At 43.5% G+C, this 25,631-nt stretch overlaps 1 protein-coding gene across 1 annotated transcript in view; it reads left to right on the top strand.

Moving 5' to 3' along the window:
* Positions 1 to 25,631, top strand: part of LOC311131365 (insulin receptor-like) — a 181,951-nt gene that overhangs the window by 44,494 nt on the left and 111,826 nt on the right. Inside the window, exon 2 of the mRNA XM_084164326.1 lies at positions 15,825 to 16,373. Coding sequence (XP_084020452.1) covers positions 15,825 to 16,373 — 549 coding nt within the window. The remainder of the gene's footprint in view (positions 1 to 15,824; positions 16,374 to 25,631) is intronic.

The following is a 25,631-nucleotide window of genomic DNA, read 5'->3' as shown; positions in this document are numbered from 1 at the left end:
TAATGTTCTCTTGAATATTCCTGATCATATAGACCTAGACAATATCCAAAACAACATTGTCAGTAATATGTTTTGTTAAAGGCATGTCTTTCTACACAATACCACAACACATTGGGAAGGTAATATTGATAAAGTATTCAATAATTTCTCTGTGTATTTCAGATATTTTTTGTATTTGGCTGGCTACCATATGTACTTGTGGAAAACACTGCTTTCTGTAAATGTAATGCGAGGGGGGCCTTGCCACCATTTTGCATTGCCCAATTAAGCCTGGCAAGTTAGTCCGAGGGCAAGCAGCTGCTCTGCACGTGTGCGTACGTGTGTGTGAGTGGAGTGCCACTGTTTAGTTTATATAACTGCTAACGTCTCTTTTTTTCTAATGGACCTACGGCCTGTTAGTGTGTCTGAGTTGTGACTACCTCTACCTCTGGGGGGAGAAAAAATAAATGTTTTGTTTGTTTACAGAAAAAAGATAAACTGTGAGTTTTTTTTATTTTTATGCAGGTCGACCTGCCAATCTTTTTTTTACCCCCTTTTTCTCCCCAATTTCTTGTCTCATCGCTGTAACTCCCCAACGGGCTCTGGAGGCGAAGGTCGAGTCATGTTTTCCTCCCAAACATGACCCGCCTAACCGAGCTTCTTAACTCCAGCCCGCTTTAACCCGGAAGCCAGCCGCACCAATGTGTCTGAGGAAACACCGTTCAACTGACGACCGAGGTCAGCCTGCAGGCGCCCGGCCCGCCACAAGGAGTCGCTAGAGCGCGATGAGCCAAGTAAAGCCCCCCCGGCCAAACCCTCCCCTAACCCGGACAACGCTGGGCCAATTGTGCACCGCCCCTATGGGACTCCCGATCACGGCCGGTTGTGATAGACTAGGCGATCTTTATCTCTGTGCTGCGAATAAAAGCTGAAATTGGATTTGTTGTTTTTGGATTCATTTTAGTTGTTTTTTTGGCTCCCTGCTCAGACCGAAGTGTACGCTTCCGCGGCAACAAAGTTATAATATACTGGAAATGACCAGACATTGTTTATGGAACAGTTTATGATTAGCACATTTCTTTATTGATAATAATGAAGGTTAGAGATGTCCTCTTTTGATTATTTTAGATCACTTGTAATGAGAAGATACAAATAAAAAGCGTCACTCTGGACAAGAAAAATCAGTTCTGCATTGTTGCCTCCCACTGTAAAATCCAACCGCTGAGCTCCAGAGTCTAATGGTGGCAAGATGTACACCACTCCAGCCGACGCTTGGCATTGCGCATGGTGATCTGACGTTGCTTCCAGAGGCAGTGAGTGATGCAACCGAGGTCAGACGATTTTTATGCGCTTCAGCACTCGCCGGTCCCGTTCTGTGAGCTTGTGTGACCTACCACTTCACGGCTGAGCCGTTGTTGCTCCTAGACGTTTCCACTTCACAATAACAGCAATTTGACGAACTGACTTGTTGGAAAGGTGGCATCCTATGACAGTGCCACGTTGAAAGTCACTGAGCTCTTCAGTACGGGCCATTCTACTGTCAATGTTTGTCTATAGAGATTGCAAGGCGGTGTGCTCGATTTTAGACACCTGTCAGCAATGGGTGTGGCTGAAATTGCCGAATCCACTCATTTGAAGGGGTGTCCACATACTTATGTATATATGATGTACAGTATCCTCATTGGATCACCAGACGACCTCTGACTGATGTGTAGGGCTACTCTTCTCTGGTACTGATAGAGGAATTTGTATGTCTATATTTAATGACTAAAAGTGTTCCACCCCGATACTGTGTTAAGAGTTAAAAGACAACAAGCCCACTAACAGAGAAGGGGGTTGGAAACTGCTGAGACTAACATTCCAGGAGAAAGGATACCTAGAAACTGTCACACTTAAACATTCTGTCCTGTGGAAATGTACAGGCCGCCTAAAGGTGGGCGGAGCAAAGTCCTTTGTGTGGACTCCTATAAAAGGCTGTGTGTGTTCTTAGCGCCAGAGCGCTCTCTGAATAAAATCGCTGATCTCTTGCAGACTGGAGAATTTGTTTTAATTCTTAATTAACCAAAGCCTTACAACCTCCGGGAATTATTCAAAGCTTGAGTAACTATTAGAGATATACATTCTTGTGACAGGTACTTTCCTCGGGTGTAGTTAAAATGCCAAAATGAACTTCAAGCAAAACATTAGAAATGTTGCTGGCTACATTCTTGCTATGATAAACATTAGAAATATGATGACCATGCATTGTTTTTGCTAAAAAAAATACCTTCCCTTTTCATTGTTTTAATTTACTTATGTGTGGCTGCTAGCCAAATAGCGTTGCACTTCTATCTGTTGTCATCTGATGAAAATGATTTTCTGCTGAATGTGTTGCACTAATGTATTTTGTGTGAAGAAAAACTATAGTTGCATGCCCCTTATCACTCTATTGAAGCAAAAACGCATATACAGTGGGGAGAACAAGTATTTGATACACTGGCGATTTTGCAGGTTTTCCTAATTACAAAGCATGTAGAGGTCTGTAATTTTTATCATAGGTACACTTCAAAAATTACAGACCTCTACATGCTTTGTAAGTAGGAAAACCTGCAAAATCGCCAGTGTATCAAATACTTGTTCTCCCCACTGTATAAAATGCAGGTGAAATGATTTAAAACGCAGATTTGGTCAGTGTTTTGGGCAGACCTCACCACCCTCTGGAGAGTCCTGCGGTTGCGGATGGTGCAGTTGCGGACGGTACAGCCCGACAGGATGCTCTCAATGGTGCATCTGTAAAAGTTTGTGAGGGTCATAGGGGCCAAGCCACATTTCTTCAGCCTCCTGAGGTTGAAGAGGCACTGTTGCGCCTTCTTCACCACACTGGCTGTGTGGGTGGACCATTTCAGATTGTCAGTGATGTGTACGCTGAGGAACTTGAAGCTTTTCACCTTCTCCACTGCGGCCCCGTTGATGTGGATGGGGGGGCGTGCTCCCTCTGCTGTCTCCTGAAGTCCACGATCAGCTCCTTTGTTTTGTTGAGGTAGAGGTTATTTTCTGGGCACCACTCTGCCAGGGCCCTCTCCTCCTTGTAGGCGGTCTCGTCGTTGTTGGTAATCAGGCCTACCACTGTTGTGGAGGGGGCCAAGCACTCACCCTTGTGGGGCTCAGACCCAGGGCCCCGAGCTTAGTGATGAGCTAGGAGGGTACTATGGTATTGAAGGCTGAGCTCCAGGCATTCTTACATGGGTATTCCTCTTGTCCAGATGGGATAGGGCAGTGCGATGGCGATTGCATCATTCGTGGATCTATTGGGGCGGTATGCAAATTGCAGTGGGTCTAGGGTGTCTGGTAAAGTGGAGGTGATATGATCCTTAACTAGCCTCTCAAAGCACTTCATGATGACAGAAGTGAGTGCTACGGGGCGATAGTCATTTAATTCAGTGACCTTTGACCTTTGCTTTCTTGGGTACAGGAACCGTGGTGATGTTGGTTGGTAACGCTGGTAAAGTGATGATGTCACAAGCCCTCAAAATGTAAACAAAACAAGCACTGGAGACGAGCAACATTTTCGAACGCTATTTGCCCGTTGAAATGTGCTGCAGCACGCTGGTTTTCACAGCATTTCTCTGTTATTTTGAGATGAGCTAAAGCTGCAGCAAGACGTCTGATATTTGGCTGTTTGCAGGCTAGCATGAAGGACAGGAAGTAGCTAGCCACAGAGGTTCGTTTTGAGAATAACAGAAAGAATATTTACTAAAGCATCATTTCAGGTGAACAAAAAAAGTCCCATACAAGCGGTGGCCAACCTCGCTCCGCTGATCTTTGATCTACTGGGTGAGCAGACTTCTATTCCAGCCCAGCAATAGCTCACTTGATTATCAACTCATTAGGTTTACCTCCAGCAGGGTTGGCCTGCTCCAGTTGTAGTAGGTTTATACATGGTGTGTGACTTTTAACCGTATTTTTGTAAACAGCATTTGCTAACATGGGTACACATAAATAATCCATGGTATATACAAGGATATACCCTTAGTCTCTTGGGACATTCATTGGGACCTCATTTGCCACAGGCTTTTCACAGCTCTCCGTATCTGAGGACAGAAAACATCACAAAGAAACAGGCTTCATTATACTCAAATTAGACAGCACTGGATATTATTTTGCTATTATCTCTGTCCCATCTAGGGACTGAACTGGATAATCTTTTCATAATGTCATCACACAAAATGACCTGCCTTGTCCAGTAGCATGTTCACTTCCTTTTCTGACAGCTGGAGCTTCAAAGCCTCACCGTCTTCCATGGCTGTTATCTACCAATTCATTTGGAGCTTGTGTTTTTAATTTACAATGATAAATCTATCAAGATAGCTAACTAATAGGAAGTTAGCTAGCTAGATTATATTTAATTCCCTTAGCTATACAATATGTGAAGTTAGCTAGCTGTAGCAGCTCATTTGAGTTAGCCTACACAGTGGCCTACTGTAGGTATCTAGTTAGTTAGTTAGCTTAAAAAACATTTTTTTTATTCAATACGTTTTCCCACTGCCTCCATTTTTTGGGGTCCTTAGAAAAAAGAAATATGGGCGATCTTCCAGATGTTTTCAGTGGTAGCAAAGCACAGCCAGAGCCATGTGGACGATTGGAGACAGGGCAAAAAGCTTGTTTGTCTCCAAAACGGTTTAGAACGCGTTGTGATGTTGAACTTTACCAGCATATTAAAACCATATATTCCGCGGCACATCATAAACACCAGGCTCTTCTAGGCCTGACCAGGCACAGCCACACAGTAGCCAATAGCAACACTGACTGTGGAAATCAAGAAAATGTTACTAGCTCTATTGAAATTAAATAATACAAATAAATTGTTATTAAATCATTACATTGTTGATATGGTATTGTAATATGAAACCCCCCTTTTGTTGTTTTAAAATGTGAGTGCTGTCGTGTAGCCTATTGGTTGAGTCCCTGCCTTGAGAATCCAAGCCAATCAGTGGGTTTGTGCTTGCTGGGACTTGTTGCTATAGTGAGCTGTTGCCTTTTTTATGATGTTTGCCCAATTATATATTGAGGAAACTGATGTTGTCGACGGTTACCGTGTCTTTGGCATAACGTTGTAGGCCTTTTCTATTGTTCTCTTCTGTAATGAACTTTAATATGGAGAATCAGCTTGCCATATCAACTGTTGTTTGAACTGCGGGTACGTGTTGGCTTGGCAACACGGTGGTGACCGTTGTATACCGATCAAAGGAACGTATGGAATGATACCAATTACAGTTGACCTTTCATATACACAGTGTACAGAGCTGAATCAAGAGTCATTGCTCTGTCATTAAATACACACATGTATACCAAACAAAAACTATTGATTTCTAAGTTTAACAAACCATACTACTCTATGCACAATGAATACTTCAAACAATTTACACAGTAAATAAAAAAAATAAAAAACATTTACAGGAAAAATGGTGCAGATGATCCGTTTTTTATTCTGTTACCAAACTTTGTATCGACACAGTTCTTCCTGTACATTTAAAAAAACATTTTATTGTTAAAAGTAGTCCTTGTGCATAGAGTTCTATGGTTTGTTGAACTTTTAAATCAATGGTTTTTGTTTACATTTTAAAGTGAAAAATCTGAGTGAGCATAATTCTGTTACCATGGAATTGCCTGTCTGTCACTGAATGTTATTGGACTTGTCTAGGCCTAGTTTCGTCCTAATATCCCCCTGGTCATTACATTGACGTCTGTCTGTGGTTCAGTCCTGATATCCCCCTGGTCGTTACATAAATCTGTCGATGTGCCCTTGAGCAAGGCACCTAACCCTAATTGCTCCTGTAAGTCGCTCTGGATAAGAGCGTCTGCTAAATGACTAAAATGTAAATGTAAAAATGTAAATGTTACATTGACGTCTGTCTGTGGTTCAGTCCTGATATCCCCCTGGTCGTTACATTGACGTCTGTCTGTGGTTCAGTCCTGATATCCCCCTGGTCATTACATAGACGTATGTCTGTGGTTCAGTCCTGATATCCCCCTGGTCGTTACATTGACGTCTGTCTGTGGTTCAGTCCTGATATCCCCCTGGTCGTTACATTGACATCTGTCTGTGGTTCAGTCCTGATATCCCCCTGGTCATTACATTGACGTTTGTCTGTGGTTCAGTCCTGATATCCCCCTGGTCATTACATTGACGTCTGTCTGTGGTTCAGTCCTGATATCCCCCTGGTCGTTACATTGACGTTTGTCTGTGTCAGAGTTTGTACCTGGATTGTTGACATGTTTGAGGGTTAAACATTAACCCAGTGATAAGTTAATAAGAACTCTACCTGCCGGCTGATGGGGTGTACAGGTGTGTGTGTGTGTAGTGTGTAGTGTATCACCTTGAGTTAATGTCTTTTTGAAATGTAGCTTAGTTGGCTAACAATTTGTTATATCACGATTGTGCCATAACTTGAATATAATCTCTTTGATAATGAATTCGCCCTTCCTTCAACACAGCAGTGTGCTCCACTGAACAAAAATATAAACGCAACATGCAGCAATTTACTGAGTTACAGTTTATATAAGAACATCTGTCAATTGAAATCAATTCATTAGGGCCTAATCTATGGATTTCACATGACTGGGAATACAGATATACATCTGTTTGTCACAGTTAACTTTTTAAAAAAAAGTAGGGGTGTGGATCAGAAAACCAGTCAGTATCTGGTGTGACCACCATTTGCCTCTTGCAGCGTGACACATCTCCTTCGCATAGAGTTGATCAGGCTGTTGATTGTGGAATGTTGTACCACTCCTCTTCAATGGTTATGCGAAGTTGCTGGATATTGGGGAGCACTCCGTTCACAATGTTGACATCAGCAAACTGCTAGCCTACTCGACTGCCCGGTACAGTTGAAACAAGGATTCATCCGTGAAGAGCACACTTCTCCAATGTGCCAGTGGCCATCGAAGGTGAGCATTTGCCCACTGAAGTCAGTAACGGCGCCGAACTGCAGTCAGGTCAAGACCCTGGTGAGGACGACGGGCACGCAGATGAGCTTCCCTGAGACGGTTTCTGACAGTTTTTGCAGAAATTATTCGGTTGTGCAAACCCACAGTTTCATCAGCTGTTCGGGTGGCTGGTCTCAGACGAACCCACAGGTGAAGAAGCAGGATGTGGAGGTTCTGGGCTGGCGTGGTTACAAGTTGTCTGCGGTGTGAGGCCGGTTGGACGTACTGCCACATTCTCTAAAACAACGTTGGAGGTGGCTTATGGTAGAGAAATATGTATTAAATTCTCTGGTAATAGCTCTGGTGTACATTCCTGCAGTCAGCATGCCAATTGCAAGCTCCCTCAAAACTTGAGACATCTGTGGCATTGTGTTGTGTGACAAAACTGCACATTTTAGAGTGGCCTTTTATTGTCCCCAGCACAAGGTGCACCTGTGTAATGATCATGCTGTTTAATCAGCTTCTTGATATGCCACACGTGTCAGGTGGATGGTTTATCTTGGCAAATGAGAAATGCTCGCTAACAGGCATGTAAACAAATTTGTGCACAGAATTTGAGCTAAATAAGCTTTTTGTGTGTATGGAACATTTCTGGGATCTTTTATTTCAGCTCATGAAACATCAGACCAACACTTTACATGTTGCGTTTATATTTTTGTTCAGTGTAGATTATGAATAAGCTGCCTTTTAGACTTTACATTCCTGTTAACTCTTTGAGGCTTTATATTAGTGCCGTCCCCGACAAAAAACAAAAAATTGGTCGACCGAGAGTCAATCGTTTGGTCTAAATGTTTTAACTTATTTTTCCATATATAGACACCCTATGTGTTTGAACAAAATCAACTACATACAGTGGCTTGCGAAAGTATTCATCCCCCATTTTTCCTATTTTGTTGCCTTACAACCTGGAATTCAAATTGATTTTTTGGGGGGTTTGTATCATTTGATTTACACAACATGCCTACCACATTGAAGATGCAAAATATTTTTTATTGTGAAACCAACAAGAAATAAGATTTAAAAAAAAAAACAGAACTTGAGCGTGCATAACTATTTACAGCTGCAAGTCTCTTGGGGTATGTCGCTTGGCACATCTAGCCACTGGGATTTTTGCCCATTCTTCAAGGCAAAACTGCTCCAGCTCCTTCAAGTTGTATGGGTTCCACTGGTGTACAGCAATCTTTAAGTCATACCACAGATTCTCAATTGCACTGAGGTTTGGGCTTTGACTAGGTCATTCCAAGACATTTAAATGTTTCCCCTTAAACCACTCCAGTGTTGCTTTAGCAGTATGCTTAGGGTCATTGTCCTGCTGGAAGTTGAACCTCCGTCCCAGTGTCAAATCTCTGGAAGATTGAAACAGGTTTCCCTCAAGAATTTCCCTGTATTTAGCGCCATCCATCATTCCTTCAATTCTGATCAGTTTCCCAGTCCCTGCCAATGAAAAACATCCCCACAGCATGATGCTGCCACCACCATGCTTCACTGTGGGGATGGTGTTCTCGGGGTGATGAGAGGTGTTGGGTTTGCGCCAGACATAGCATTTTCCTTGATGGACAAAAAGCTCAATTTTAGTCTCATCTGACCAGAGTACCTTCTTCCAGATGTTTGGGGAGTCTCCCACATGCCTTTTGGCGAACACCAAACGTGTTTGCATATTTTTTTCTTCAAGCCATGTCTTTTTTCTGGCCACTCTTCCGTAAAGCCCAGCTCTGTGGAGTGTACGGCTTGAAGTGGTCCTGTGGATAGATACTCCAATCTCCGCTGTGGATCTTTGCAGCTCCTTCAGGGTTATCTTTGGTCTCTTTGTTGCCTCTCTGATTAATGCCCTCCTTGCCTGGTCCGTGAGTTTTGGTGGGCAGCCCTCTCTTGGCAGGTTTATTGTGGTGCCATATTCTTTCCATTTTTTAATAATGGATTTAATGGTGCTCCGTGGGATGTTCAAAGTTTCTGATATATTTTTATAACCCAACCCTGATCTGTACTTCTCCACAACTTTGTCCCTGACCTGTTTGGAGAGCTCCTTGGTCTTCATGGTGCCGCTTGCTTGGTGGTGCTCCTTGCTTAGTGGTGTTGCAGACTCTGGGGCCTTTCAGAACAGGTGTATATACAGTTGAAGTCGGAAGTTTACATACACTTAGGTTGGAGTCATTAAAACTTGTTTTTCAACCACTCCACAAATTTCTTGTTAACAAACTATAGTTTTGGCAAGTCAGTTAGGACATCTACTTTGTGCATGACACAAGTAATTTTTCCAACAATTGTTTACAGACAGATTATTTCACTTATAATTCACTGTATCACAATTCCAGTGGGTCAGAAGTTTAAATACACTAAGTTGACTGTGCCTTTTAAACAGCTTGGAAACTTCCAGAAAATGATGTCATGGCTTTAGAAGCTTTTGATAGGCTAATTGACATAATTTGAGTCAATTGGAGGTGTACCTGTGGATGTATTTCAAGGCCTACTACCTTCAAACTCAGTGCCTCTTTGCTTGACATCATGGGAAAATCAAAAGAAATCAGCCAAAAAATTGTAGACCTCCACAAGTCTGGTTCATCCTTGGGAGCAATTTCCAAACGCCTGAAGGTACCACGTTCATCTGTACAAACAATAGTACGCAAGTATAAACACCATGGGACCACGCAGCAGTCATACCGCTCAGGAAGGTGACGCGTTCTGTCTCCTAGAGATGAACGTACTTTGGTGCGAAAAGTGCAAATCAATCCCAGAACAACAGCAAATGACCTTGTGAAGATGTTAGAGGACACAGGTACAAAAGTATCTATATCCACAGTAAAACGAGTCCTATATCGACATAACCTGAAAGGCCGCTCAGCAAGGAAGAAGCCACTGCTCCAAAACCGCCATAAAAAAGCCAGACTACGGTTTGCAACTAAACATGGGATCAAAGATCGTACTTTTTGGATAAATGTCCTCTGGTATGATGAAACAAAAATAGAACTGTTTGGCCATAATGACCATCGTTATGTTTGGAGGAAAAAGGAGGTGCCTTGCAAGCCGAAGAACACCATCCCAACCGTGAAGCACGGGGGAGGCAGCATCATGCTGTAGGGGTGCTTTACTGCAGGAGGGACTGGTGCACTTCACAAAATAGATGGCATCATGAGGAAGGAAAATTGTGGATATATTGAAGCAACATCTCAAGACATCAGTCAGGAAGTTAATGCTTGGTCGCAAATAGGCCTTCCAAATAGACAATGACCCCAAGCATACTTCCAAAGTTGTGGCAAAATGGCTTAAGGACAACAAAGTCAAGGTATTGGAGTGGCCATCACAAAGCCCTGACCTCAATCCTGTAGAAAATGTGTGGGCAGAACTGAAAAAGTGTGTGTGAGCAAGGAGGCCTACAAACCTGACTCCGTTACACCAGCTCTTGTCAGGAGGAATGGGCCGAAATTCACCCAACTTATTGTGGGAAGCTTGTGGAAGGCTACCCAAAACGTTTGACCCAAGTTAAACAATTTAAAGGCAATGTTACCAAATACTAATTGAGTGTATGTAAACTTCTGACCCACTGGGAATGTGATGAAAGAAATAAAAGCTGAAATAAATCATTCTCTCTACTATTATTCTGACATTTCACATTCTTAAAATAAAGTGGTGATCCTAACTGACCTAAGACCGAGAATTTTTACTAGGATTAAATGTCAGGAATTGTGAAAAACTGAGTTTAAATGTATTTGGCTAAGGTGTATGTAAACTTCCGACTTCAACTGTATACTGAGATCATGTGACAGATCAGGTGACACTTAGATTACACACAGGTGGACTTTATTTAACTAATTATGTGACTTCTGAAGGTAATTGGTGTCACCAGATCTTATTTAGGGGCTTCATAGCAATGGGGGTGAATAGATATGCATGCACCATTTTTCCATTATTTATTTTTTAGAAGTTTCTGAAGCAAGTAATTTTTTTCATTTCACTTCACCAATTTTGATTATTTTGTGTGTGTTCATTACATGAAATCCAAATAAAAATCAATTTAAATTACAGGTTGTAATGCAACAAAATAGGAAAAACGCCAAAGGGGATGAATACTTTTGCAAGGCACTGTAGAATCCCTTATTAGATTTAATTTTAAGGCAGCGAAATGTGAAGATTATGCAAGGGGTGTGCAGACTTTCACTAGCGACTGAGTCTTATTCCTTTAGACATTTTACACAGATGTATTTCTCATTATTTGAACTAAAAGTTTTATCAAACTGAATAATGTGGTTCCTTTTATAAATCTGTTGGTAAAATTCAGGGACAAATAGGTGATTTAACAGACCTTTTTATATATTTACTTTATCAGCACCTGGCATATTTACGGTCATGTAAAATGTTATATTTAGTTAAAGCATACATTTTTTTTATCGTAATAGAACTTTAAAATCCTAACATGAATACTTTTGCAAGGCACTGTATGCGCTGAGCTTGTCAGATGCTTTAAGCACACTGTTCGATTACATAATGAAGACATACATATGTCTCAAGAAAGAGCCCGATGGTCACACTGTTAAAAAGAATTACAGCGAGTGCCTGTGTAACTCTCTCTCCTCCCTACTGCAGCCAACAGGCACCACATCACAGCAAGGGTTTATTGCGCTGTCCGTGCTGAAGCTGCAACATCATGTCAGCCAATTAGTTTCTAACTTGTTTCTGACAGAAAGCTCTGTTACGAAATCCCTCATTTTATTTTTCATGAAAAACATTCCGTATTCCCTCAACCGTTTGTTCTCTTTACGTGAAACATTCAAGCATCGCATGCACGTAACCAATAGGGCCTGACCTATAGCCTATTATAATCACAGCAATACATTGGTTAGAACAAACTCTGAACACAGTAATGTCGACAGCAAAATGGATGCGGAGGACTTGAAAAAGAAAACTCGAAACGGCAGAATGATTACTGGTTGCTCAGGAGGGAAATGGGAAGTCAGATCTGTGGAAGACATTTGGCTTAGTTGTGGAAACTACTGGATGTCAAGAAAATGGAGGGTAGCAAGCGTTGCGTGAGTATTATGTTTGCCAAACAGTTGCTGTTAGATTACAATATTATTATTTTTTCTGACCATTTGAACAGTGTAAACAACACTAAATAATTAAGTGTACCAGAGAGTCTTTTGACAAAAACAAATGTATAAAGCCTTTATTACTTCAGATTAAGTTGCATGCGTTCCTGATTTGCAGTTTATTTATTGTTTAGGCTAATTATTCAAAGCTCCCTTTTTGTTATTTAATTTTAAAACTAAAATGCTTGATTGCATTTCAAAAGCATGAATGTCTCGTATGCTGTGTGATGGCATGAACGAATGAATGATTGATACAGTAGCCTGTATATTGAAAATATAGGCCTGAAGTAAGTTACGGTATTAAGACTAAACAGGACGTGCTCTTAGGCCTACAGCTCGATGGTGGTTCTACAAGGCTACTATACAAATCCTACTAATGATAGCGACATTTCTTAATATTATAATGATTGTAATAATAATTTGTATCATAAAGAAGGAGATCAACAGAAAGGAATGTATAGGGAGCGAGAGCGGCGTAACGTTATGTGCGACAAACAGGTGCTGTTAGATTACAATATAATTTTTCTGCCTGCTTGGAACAGCGTAAACAGTAAATAAATTAAGTAATACCAGTCTGTTCTAACGAAAAAGAATTGCAAAGCCTTTGTTACGGCATAGCAAAGTTTCAAAACAGTCGAATCTGTGAAATTGCTTAATCCAATATTTTTGCTGTTGCGTGAGGCTTGGTGCTCACGGAATCAGTAGGCTGTTAATCAAACACTCGAACAGGCAACAAAAGCAAGATCTGTCTTATTTCTGTAGATATACAGTACCAGTCAAAAGTTTTACTCAAGGGTTTTTCTTTATTTTTACTATTTTCTACATTGTAGAATAATAGTGAAGACATCAAAACTATGAAATAACACATATGGAATCATGTAGTAACCAAAAAAGTTTTAAACGAATCAACATTTATTTTAGATTTTAGATTCTTCAATGTAGCCACCCTTTGCCTTGATGACAGCTTTGCACACTCTTGGCATTCTCTCAACCAGCTTCATGAGGAATGCTTTTCAAACAGTCTTGAATGAGTTCCCACATATGCTGAGCGCTTGTTGGCTGCTTTTCCTTCACTCTGCGGTCCAACTCATCCCAAATCATCTCAATTGCAGGGAAACTTAAATCCGTTCTACCTAATTTCTACCAGCATGTTAAATGTGTAACCAGAGGAAAAAAAAACTCTAGACCATCTTTACTCCACACACAGAGACTCATACAAAGCTCTCCCCCGCCCTCCATTTGGCAAATCTGATCATAACTCTATCCTCCTGATTCCTGCTTATAAGCAAAAACTAAAGCAGGCAGCACCAGTGACTCGGTTAATAAAAAAGTGGTCAGATGACGCAGATGCTAAGCTACAGGACTGTTTTGCTAGCACAGACTGGAATATGTTCCGGGATTCTTCAGAGAGCATTGAGGAGTACACCACATCAGTCACTGGCTTCATCAATCAGTGCATCGATGACGTCGTCCCCACAGTGACCGTACGTGCATACCTCAACCAGAAGCCATGGATTACAGGCAACATCCGCACTGAGCTAAAGGGTAGAGCTGCCGCTTTCAAGGAGCGGGACTCTAACCCGGACGCTTATAAGAAATCCCGCTATGCCCTCCGACGAACCATCAAATAGGCAAAGAGTCAATACAGGACTAAGATTGAATCGTACTACACCGGCTCTGACGCTCGTCGGATGTGGCATGGCTTGAAAACTATTACAGACTACAAAGGGAAGCACAGCCGCAAGCTGCCCAGTGACACAAGCCTACCAGAGGAGCTAAATCACTTCTATGCTCGCTTCGAGGCAAGCAACACTGAAGCATGCATGAGAGCACCAGCTGTTCCGGATGACTGTGATCACGCTCTCCGCAGCCGATTTGAGGAAGACTTTTAAGCAGGTCAACATTCACAAGGCCACAGGGCCAGACGGATTACCAGGACGTGTACTCGGAGCATGTGCTGACCAACTGGCAAGTGTCTTCACTGACATTTTCAACATGTCCCTGACTGAGTCTGTAATACCAACATGTTTCAAACAGACCACCATAGACCCTGTGCCCAAGGACACTAAGATAACCTGCCTAAATGACTACCGACCCGTAGCACTCACGTCTGTAGCCATGAAATGCTTTGAAAGGCTGGTCATGGCTCACATCAACACCATTATCCCGGAAACCCTATACCCACTCCAATTTGCATACCGCCCCAACAGATCCACAGATGATGCAATCTCTATTGCACTCCACACTGCCCTTTCCCACCTGGATAAGAGAAACACCTACGTGAGAATGCTATTCATTGACTACAGCTCAGCGTTCTACACCATAGTGCCCTCAAAGCTCATCACTAAGCTAAGGATCCTGGGACTAAACACCTCCCTCTGCAACTGGATCCTGGACTTCCTGACGGGCCGCCCCCCAGGTGGTAAGGGTAGGTAACAACACATCTGCCAAGCTGATCCTCAACACGGGGGCCCCTCAGGGGTGCGTGCGCAGTCCCCTCCTGTACTCCCTGTTCACCCATGACTGCATGGCCAGGCACGACTCCAACACCATCAGTAAGTTTGCCGACGACACAACAGTGGTAGGCCTGATCACCGACAACGATGAGACAGCCTATAGGGAGGAGGTCAGAGACCTGGCCTTGTGGTGCCAGGATAACAACCTCTCCCTCAACGTGATCAAGACAAAGGAGATGATTGTGGACTACAGGAAAAATTCTCATTGACGGGGCTGTAGTGGAACAGGTTGAGAGCTTCAAGTTCCTTGGTGTCCACATCACCAACGAACTATCATGGTCCAAACACACCAAGACAGTCGTGAAGAGGGCACGACCAAGCCTATTCCCCCTCAGGACACTGAAAAGATTTGGCATGGGTCCTCAGATCCTCAAAAAGTTCTACAGCTGCACCATCGAGAGCATCCTGACTGGTTGCTTCACTGCCTGGTATGGCAACTGCTCGGCCTCCGACCGCAAGGCACTACAGAGGGTAGTGCGTACGGCCCAGTACATCACTAGGGCCAAGCTTCCTGCCATCCAGGACCTCTATACCAGGCAGTGTCAGAGGAAGAACCTCAAAATTGTCAAAGACTCCAGCCACCCTAGTCATAGACTGTTCTCTCTGCTACCGCACGGCAAGCGGTACCAGAGCGCCAAGTCTAGGTCCAAAATGCTTCTCAACAGCTTCTACCCCCAAGCCATAAGACTCCTGAACAGCTAATCATGGCTACCCTGACTATTTGCATTGCCCCCCCACCCCATCCCCCTCTTTTACGCTGCAGCTACTCTGTTAATTATTTATGCATAGTCACTTTAACTCTACCCACATGTACATATTACCTCAATTACCTCGACTAGCCGGTGCCCCCACACATTGACTCTGCACCGGTACCCCCTGTATATAGTCTCCCTACTGTTATTTTATTTTACTGCTGCTCTTTAGTTATTTGCTTTTATTTTACTTTTTTATATAAAAAAAAATGCATTGTTGGTTAAGGGCTTGTAGGTAAGCATTTCACTAATGTCTACACCTGTTGTATTCGGCACATGTGGTAAATAAAAATTGATTTGATTTATTAGTGTTTCGTGGTTGTAGCTGGAAGAGAAAGCAATGATGGTATCTCCCGCTTGTATTCTTTTTTTATTTTATACTCATCCTGTGTCGCAACACCAACACTAACCGATGTTACGTCAACTTATTTTAATGTTCTTGTCTTGAATCAGTTAAATTACTGTCATTCAATGAACTACTGCTCATCAAGATTGCTACTGACATGTCTCCTCTCCCTCTTCTCCAGTCTGTCAGAGTAAGGACATCCGTAACAACGTGACCAACCTGCAGTTGTTAGAGAACTGCACAGTGATCGAGGGACACCTGAAGATCATCCTCATGTTCAAGACCAAGCCCGAGGACTTCCGCGGCCTCAGCTACCCGAAGCTGACCGTGGTCACCGACTACCTCCTCCTGTTCAGGGTCTACGGTCTAGAATCCCTCAGTGACCTGTTCCCCAACCTGACGGTGATCCGAGGCAACAACCTGTTCTTCAACTACGCCCTGGTTCTGTTTGAGATGGTGGACCTGAAGGAGCTGGGGCTACACAGCCTGACGAACATCACTAGAGGAGCCGTGAGGTTGGAGAAGAACCCGGACCTCTGCTACCTCTCCACCCTGGACTGGTCCAAGATCCTGGATACGGTGGAGGACAACTACATTGTGTCCAATAAGAACAGCCAGGAGTGTGGGGACGTGTGTCCTGGCTCGGCCCAGGGGAAGACCACCTGCCCCCAGACCACCATCAACGGACAATTTGGAGAGCGCTGCTGGACTCAGAACCACTGCCAGAGAAGTAAGTGCTCTTTTTAGTTACTCAGTCTGGTAAAGAACACAATACAGAGTACTGAATAGAAATGTTGACATCTCAAACATTGGTAGCCCACACGTTTTCTTTGGTTCCTTTCCTGATACGTGCCATATGTTCAGTTGGCATAATGTGACTCTATGAAGGTGTATGCCTAACTGCTTGGCATTTTCATCCAATTTGATCCGTTACCTGTGTCAACTTGAAGATTGAGATAAGGTTATGATGTTTAAAGTTATCAGGCAGACTATCATTGGATAGAGACGTTTGATGGGGAAAGGTGCAGCAGGTGCCAATACAACTGTTACTGCTCTCCCCTGCTGTCATCCCCTCTCTTCTCAGTGTGACGGATCAGTGTGTGTATGAATCGGTTTACTTGACGGATCAGTGTGTTCTTATGAATCAGTTTACTTGACGGATCAGTGTGTTCTTATGAATCAGTTTACTTGACGGATCAGTGTGTTCTTATGAATCAGTTTACTTGACGGATCAGTGTGTTCTTATGAATCAGTTTACTCGACGGATCAGTGTGTTCTTATGAATCAGTTTACTCGACGGATCAGTGTGTTCTTATGAATCAGTTTATATGACGGATCAGTGTGTGTGGATTAGTGCATGTTTGTTACTTGTGTGTGTGTGTGTGTATGTATGTGTGTGTATGTGTATATATATATATATATAAACAAACACAGGCTAGTCCACCCCCCTTGTAACTAGTGATGCGGGAAAAAAACTGATAATTACATATCGGGATATTATTTTCGATGATATATTGTATATTATCGTTTTGGCAATATTGCCAGAACAGACGTGCGCTACTTGGCTGTACCTGCACCACAACTCCAGTATTTGTCCGTCATATCTTGTTTTTCATCTTTTTAAATAGGGAGCCAATGTGTTTTCAGCACTTTTATTTCCATGACTGATCAAACCTTGTCTCTCTCTTGTCCGATTTGTTTGGAACATCGAATCGGAAAAGAATCACAGTACCGAATTGCAATACATATAGAATTGTGAGAATCGCAAAACATATCGTATCCACACCTAAGTATGGTGATATTGGATCGTGAGGTCCCTGGCAATTCCCAGCACTACTAGTAACTGTCATCGGTCAGTCAGTCTTCCTGGTGCAGAGACAGAGAAAATGGCTGCTATTATAAGGCACCGAGAATGGTTATTATTTTGTGAAGGTGATTATACTCTGTTGTTGTTTCTAAGGCTCAGACTAGTGTTCAAAGTATTTAACAACCTCAACGGCCGTATATATAATCTCACGTTCATTCCCAAATTACAGCTCTGTGTCGTGTCTGTTCTTCTATGTCTATTATTATATTTTAAGAATTCTCTACCATTCTTTCTTCCATTATATTCTTCCATCTTGCTGTGTGAAGGGCTTGGCTGTGTGTGTGTGTAGAATGAACACTAGAAACTAACAGGCCTACGTCAGTCAGAACAATTTTTTTTTTTATATATATGCTGTAAAAAAAAATAAAAAATCACAGAATCTAAAGTATGACGCCGGGTCTAAAAAAAGAGACCTTACTCTCCAGAGAGGGAAGCTACTATAGCGGGATGCTAGCTAGCGTAGTGGCTAATGAGTGATAGAGTGAACAAAGGAGAGGGAGAGATGGAGGCAGTGAGAGAGTAAGGCTGGGAATTGTCCGGGACCTCACGATACGATATCACAATACTGAGGGACATTACGATACCATATTATCACCATACTGAGGGACCTCACCATACCATATTATCACCACACTGAGGGACCTCACCATACCATATTATCACCACACTGAGGGACCTCACCATACCATATTATCACCATACTGAGGGACCTCACCATACCATATTATCACCATACTGAGGGACCTCACCATACCATATTATCACCATACTGAGGGACCTCACCATACCATATTATCACCATACTGAGGGACCTCACCATACCATATTATCACCATACTGAGGGACCTCACCATACCATATTATCACCATACTGAGGGACCTCACCATACCATATTATCACCATACTGAGGGACCTCATGTTACGATGTTATCACCATACTGAGGGACCTCACCATACCATATTATCACCATACTGAGGGACCTCATCATACCATATTATCACCACACTGAGGGACCTCACCATACCATATTATCACCATACTGAGGGACCTCACCATACCATATTATCACCATACTGAGGGACCTCACCATACCATATTATCACCATACTGAGGGACCTCACCATACCATATTATCACCATACTGAGGGACCTCACCATACCATATTATCACCACACTGAGGGACCTCACCATACCATATTATCACCACACTGAGGGACCTCACCTTACCATATTATCACCATACTGAGGGACCTCACCATACCATATTATCACCATACTGAGGGACCTCACCTTACCATATTATCACCATACTGAGGGACCTCACCATAACATATTATCACCATACTGAGGGACCTCACCATACCATAATATCACCATACTGAGGGACCTCACCATACCATAATATCACCATACTGAGGGACCTCACCATACCATATTATCACCATACTGAGGGACCTCACCATATTATCACCATACTGAGGGACCTCACCATACCATATTATCACCACACTGAGGGACCTCACCATACCATATTATCACCATACTGAGGGACCTCACCATACCATATTATCACCACACTGAGGGACCTCACCATACCATATTATCACCACACTGAGGGACCTCACCATACCATATTATCACCATACTGAGGGACCTCACCATACCATATTATCACCATACTGAGGGACCTCACCATACCATATTATCACCACACTGAGGGACCTCACCATGCCATATTATCACCATACTGAGGGACCTCACCATACCATATTATCACCACACTGAGGGACCTCACCATACCATATTATCACCACACTGAGGGACCTCACCATACCATATTATCACCACACTGAGGGACCTCACCATACCATATTATCACCACACTGAGGGACCTCACCATGCCATATTATCACCACACTGAGGGACCTCACCATACCATATTATCAACATACTGAGGGACCTCACCATACCATATTATCACCACACTGAGGGACCTCACCATACCATATTATCACCATACTGAGGGACCTCACCATACCATACTATCACCATACTGAGGGACCTCACCATACCATATTATCACCATACTGAGGGACCTCACCATACCATATTATCACCATACTGAGGGACCTCACCATACCATATTATCACCATACTGAGGGACCTCACCATACCATACTATCACCATACTGAGGGACCTCACCATACCATATTATCACCATACTGAGGGACCTCACCATACCATATTATCACCATACTGAGGGACCTCACCATACCATATTATCACCATACTGAGGGACCTCACCATACCATACTATCACCATACTGAGGGACCTCACCATACCATATTATCACCATACTGAGGGACCTCACCATACCATATTATCACCACACTGAGGGACCTCACCATACCATATTATCAACATACTGAGGGACCTCACCATACCATATTATCACCATACTGAGGGACCTCACCATACCATATTATCACCATACTGAGGGACCTCACCATAACATATTATCACCATACTGAGGGACCTCACCATACCATATTATCACCATACTGAGGGACCTCACCATACCATATTATCACCATACTGAGGGACCTCACCATACCATATTATCACCATACTGAGGGACCTCACCATACCATATTATCACCATACTGAGGGACCTCACCATGCGATATTATCACCATACTGAGGGACCTCACCATACCATATTATCACCATACTGAGGGACCTCACCATACCATATTATCACCATACTGAGGGACCTCACCATACCATATTATCACCATACTGAGGGACCTCACCATACCATATTATCACCATACTGAGGGACCTCACCATAACATATTATCACCATACTGAGGGACCTCACCATACCATATTATCACCATACTGAGGGACCTCACCATACCATATTATCACCATACTGAGGGACCTCACCATACCATATTATCACCATACTGAGGGACCTCACCATACCATATTATCACCATACTGAGGGACCTCACCATGCGATATTATCACCATACTGAGGGACCTCACCATACCATATTATCACCATACTGAGGGACCTCACCATACCATATTATCACCATACGGAGGGACCTCACCATACCATATTATCACCATACTGAGGGACCTCACCATACCATATTATCACCATACTGAGGGACCTCACCATACCATATTATCACCATACTGAGGGACCTCACCATACCATATTATCACCATACTGAGGGACCTCACCATACCATATTATCACCATACTGAGGGACCTCACCATACCATATTATCACCATACTGAGGGACCTCACCATACCATATTATCACCATACTGAGGGACCTCACCATACCATATTATCACCATACTGAGGGACCTCACCATAACATATTATCACCATACTGAGGGACCTCACCATACCATATTATCACCATACTGAGGGACCTCACCATACCATATTATCACCATACTGAGGGACCTCACCATACCATATTATCACCATACTGAGGGACCTCACCATACCATATTATCACCATACTGAGGGACCTCACCATACCATATTATCACCATACTGAGGGACCTCACCATACCATATTATCACCATACTGAGGGACCTCACCATACCATATTATCACCATACTGAGGGACCTCACCATACCATATTATCACCATACTGAGGGACCTCACCATACCATATTATCACCATACTGAGGGACCTCACCATACCATATTATCACCATACTGAGGGACCTCACCATACCATATTATCACCATACTGAGGGACCTCACCATACCATATTATCACCATACTGAGGGACCTCACCATACCATATTATCACCATACTGAGGGACCTCACCATACCATATTATCACCACACTGAGGGACCTCACCATACCATATTATCACCATACTGAGGGACCTCACCATACCATATTATCACCATACTGAGGGACCTCACCATACCATATTATCACCATACTGAGGGACCTCACCATACCATATTATCACCACACTGAGGGACCTCACCATACCATATTATCACCACACTGAGGGACCTCACCATACCATATTATCACCACACTGAGGGACCTCACCATACCATATTATCACCATACTGAGGGACCTCACCATACCATATTATCACCATACTGAGGGACCTCACCATACCATATTATCACCATACTGAGGGACCTCACCATACCATATTATCACCATACTGAGGGACCTCACCATACCATATTATCACCATACTGAGGGACCTCACCATACCATATTATCACCATACTGAGGGACCTCACCTTACCATATTATCACCATACTGAGGGACCTCACCATACCATATTATCACCATACTGAGGGACCTCACCATACCATATTATCACCATACTGAGGGACCTCACCTTACCATATTATCACCATACTGAGGGACCTCACCATACCATATTATCACCATACTGAGGGACCTCACCATACCATATTATCACCATACTGAGGGACCTCACCTTACCATATTATCACCATACTGAGGGACCTCACCATACCATATTATCACCATACTGAGGGACCTCACCTTACCATATTATCACCATACTGAGGGACCTCACCATACCATATTATCACCATACTGAGGGAATAGTGTGGCTGTTGAACAAGTTGAGGAGACTAAATTACTTGGCGTTACCTTAGTTTACAATCTATCATGGTCAAAACATATAGATTCAATGGTTGTAAAGATGGGGAGAGGTCTGTCCGTAATAACTACTTACTAACTGTAAGTCGCTCTGGATAAGAGCGTCTGCTAAATGACTAAAATGTAAATGTAAATGTAATAAAGAGATGCTCTGCTTTTTTGACACCACACTCCACAAAGCAAGTTCTGCAGGTTCTAGTTTTGTCTAATCTTGATTATTGTCCAGTCGTGTGGTCCAGTGCTGCAAGGAAAAACCTAGTTAAGCTGCAGCTGGTCCAGAACAGAGCGGCACGTCTTGCTCTTCATTGTAACCAGAGGGCTGGTATAAATACTATGCATGCCAGTCTCTCTTGGCTAAGAGTTGAGGAGAGACTGACTGCATCACTTCTTCTTTTTATAAGAAACAATGTGTTGAAAAACCTCTCCCCTATTTGACCTAGATAGTTTGTGTGTATGTATTGATATGTAGGCTACGTGTGCCTTTAAAAAAAAATGTATGTAGTTCTGTCCTTGAGCTGTTCTTGTCTATTAATGTTCTGTATTATGTCATGTTTCATGTTTTGTGTGGACCCCAGGAAGAGTAACTGCTGCTTTTGCAACAGCTAATGGGGATCCTAATAAAATACCAAATACCTCACCATACCATATTATCACCACACTGAGGGACCTCACCATACCATATTATCACCACACTGAGGGACCTCACCATACCATATTATCACCATACTGAGGGACCTCACCATACCATATTATCACCATACTGAGGGACCTCACCATACCATATTATCAACATACTGAGGGACCTCACCATACCATATTATCACCATACTGAGGGACCTCACCATACCATATTATCACCATACTGAGGGACCTCACCATATTATCACCATACTGAGGGACCTCACCATACCATATTATCACCATACTGAGGGACCTCACCATACCATATTATCACCATACTGAGGGACCTCACCATACCATATTATCACCATACTGAGGGACCTCACCATACCATATTATCAACATACTGAGGGACCTCACCATACCATATTATCACCATACTGAGGGACCTCACCATACCATATTATCACCATACTGAGGGACCTCACCATACCATATTATCACCATACTGAGGGACCTCACCATACCATATTATCACCATACTGAGGGACCTCACCATACCATATTATCACCATACTGAGGGACCTCACCATACCATATTATCACCATACTGAGGGACCTCACCATACCATATTATCACCATACTGAGGGACCTCATCATACCATATTATCACCATACTGAGGGACCTCACCATACCATATTATCACCATACTGAGGGACCTCACCATACCATATTATCACCATACTGAGGGGCTGATACGATATGCATTGCGATTCTCACGATTATATATTTATTGCGATTCTCACGATTCTATATCTATTGCAATTTGATATTGCGATTTGATGATCCAAACATATTGCTCACTATATGTCTGTTGCAGAGAGGCGAGAGAGCCATGAGAACATGAGTTTTGATCGTTCAGGGAAATACAAGTGCTGAAAACATTTTGTCACTATTTAAAAAGAAGATGGAAACTATGAGAACACAGGCCATGCTACCTACAGTAGCAAAATAAACTTGAGTCAAATATCGAAATAATATCATCCATAAATAATATTAGGATGTGTAACTATCGATTTTGTCCCCCATCACTATGAGAGAGGGGTGTCCCAGGCTTGGGAAAGGGCAGCTGGTATGACGGTCTTCTCTCCCATCATGTGATGGGCACTAATTTATTCAAGTGGTGTACCACAAAGCAGGAGCCATTTCTAAAACATTATGCAATGCCTCAGCGAGGTGTGTGTGTGTGTCTCCTCAGGCAAGGAGAGAGAGAGTTCCTGTTCCCTCTTTCCTTCTGACTCGTGTTGTATCTACCCCTCCACATTACGTCCTCCTCTACTGCTATCTACCCCTCCACATTACGTCCTCCTCTACTGCTATCTACCCCTCCACATTACGTCCTCCTCTACTGCTATCTACCCCTCCACATTACGTCCCCCTCTACTGCTATCTACCCCTCCACATTACGTCCTCCTCTACTGCTATCTACCCCTCCACATTACGTCCTCCTCTACTGCTATCTACCCCTCCACATTACGTCCTCCTCTACTGCTATCTACCCCTCCACATTACGTCCTCCTCTACTGCTATCTACCCCTCCACATTACGTCCTCCTCTACTGCTATCTACCCCTCCACATTACGTCCTCCTCTACTGCTATCTACCCCTCCACATTACGTCCTCCTCTACTGCTATCAACCCCTCCACATTACGTCCTCCTCTACTGCTATCTACCCTCCACATTACGTCCTCCTCTACTGCTATCTACCCCTCCACATTACGTCCTCCTCTACTGCTATCTACCCCTCCACATTACGTCCTCCTCTACTGCTATCTACCCCTCCACATTACGTCCTCCTCTACTGCTATCTACCCCTCCACATTACGTCCTCCTCTACTGCTATCAACCCCTCCACATTACGTCCTCCTCTACTGCTATCTACCCCTCCACATTACGTCCTCCTCTACTGCCATCTACCCCTCCACATTACGTCCTCCTCTACTGCTCTGGAGCAGTAATAGACGGGTTTGTCTTTGACTTCTGAAAGGCACCTCATGTAACTAATGGAGGGGGGGGCGGTTATTTACTTGCGTGGTTGCGTAATGTACCAACTGTACTCACACACAAACATGCACGTTCTCCCGCTCTCTCTGTCGCTCTCGCCCTCACCCTCCCTCTCTCCCTCACCCTCTCTCTCTCCCCCACCCTCCCTCTCTCTCTCTCCCCCACCCTCCCTCTCTCTCTCTCCCCCACCCTCCCTCTCTCTCTCTCCCCCACCCTCCCTCTCTCTCTCTCCCCCCACCCTCCCTCTCTCTCTCTCCCCCCACCCTCCCTCTCTCTCTCCCCCCACCCTCCCTCTCTCTCTCCCCACCCTCCCTCTCTCTCTCCCCACCCTCCCTCTCTCTCTCTCCCCACCCTCCCTCTCTCTCTCCCCACCCTCCCTCTCTCTCTCTCCCCCCCTCTCCCTCCCCCCCTCTTCCCCCCCCCCCCCCTCTCCTCCTCCTCCCCCCCTCTCCCCGCTGGGGGCGAGGTGTAGTATCTTTAATTAGGGTGAATGAAGACCTCCACACACATGGAGGTACTGTACATTAGATGGAGCTTTAAACTTAATGGCTGAGTGGAAACTCTGTAGTAACTAACTCAACTCTGTAGTGAGTAGTAATTGTAGTGTTTTTACTGTGTTCTGTCAGTCTGCACAGTGGCTGGACTAGACTAGTAACTAAGTTTCCCCCTCACGTCACAGAGACCACGTAATATCCACACACAGGAGATGGAAACTATCCAACGAGTC

Source organism: Coregonus lavaretus (genome assembly GCF_964263955.1).
Source record: "Coregonus lavaretus genome assembly, chromosome: 6".
NCBI classification, from domain to species: Eukaryota; Metazoa; Chordata; class Actinopteri; order Salmoniformes; family Salmonidae; genus Coregonus; species Coregonus lavaretus.
Note: the sequence above shows the minus strand (reverse complement) of the source record. Positions and strands in the feature narration are given on the sequence as shown.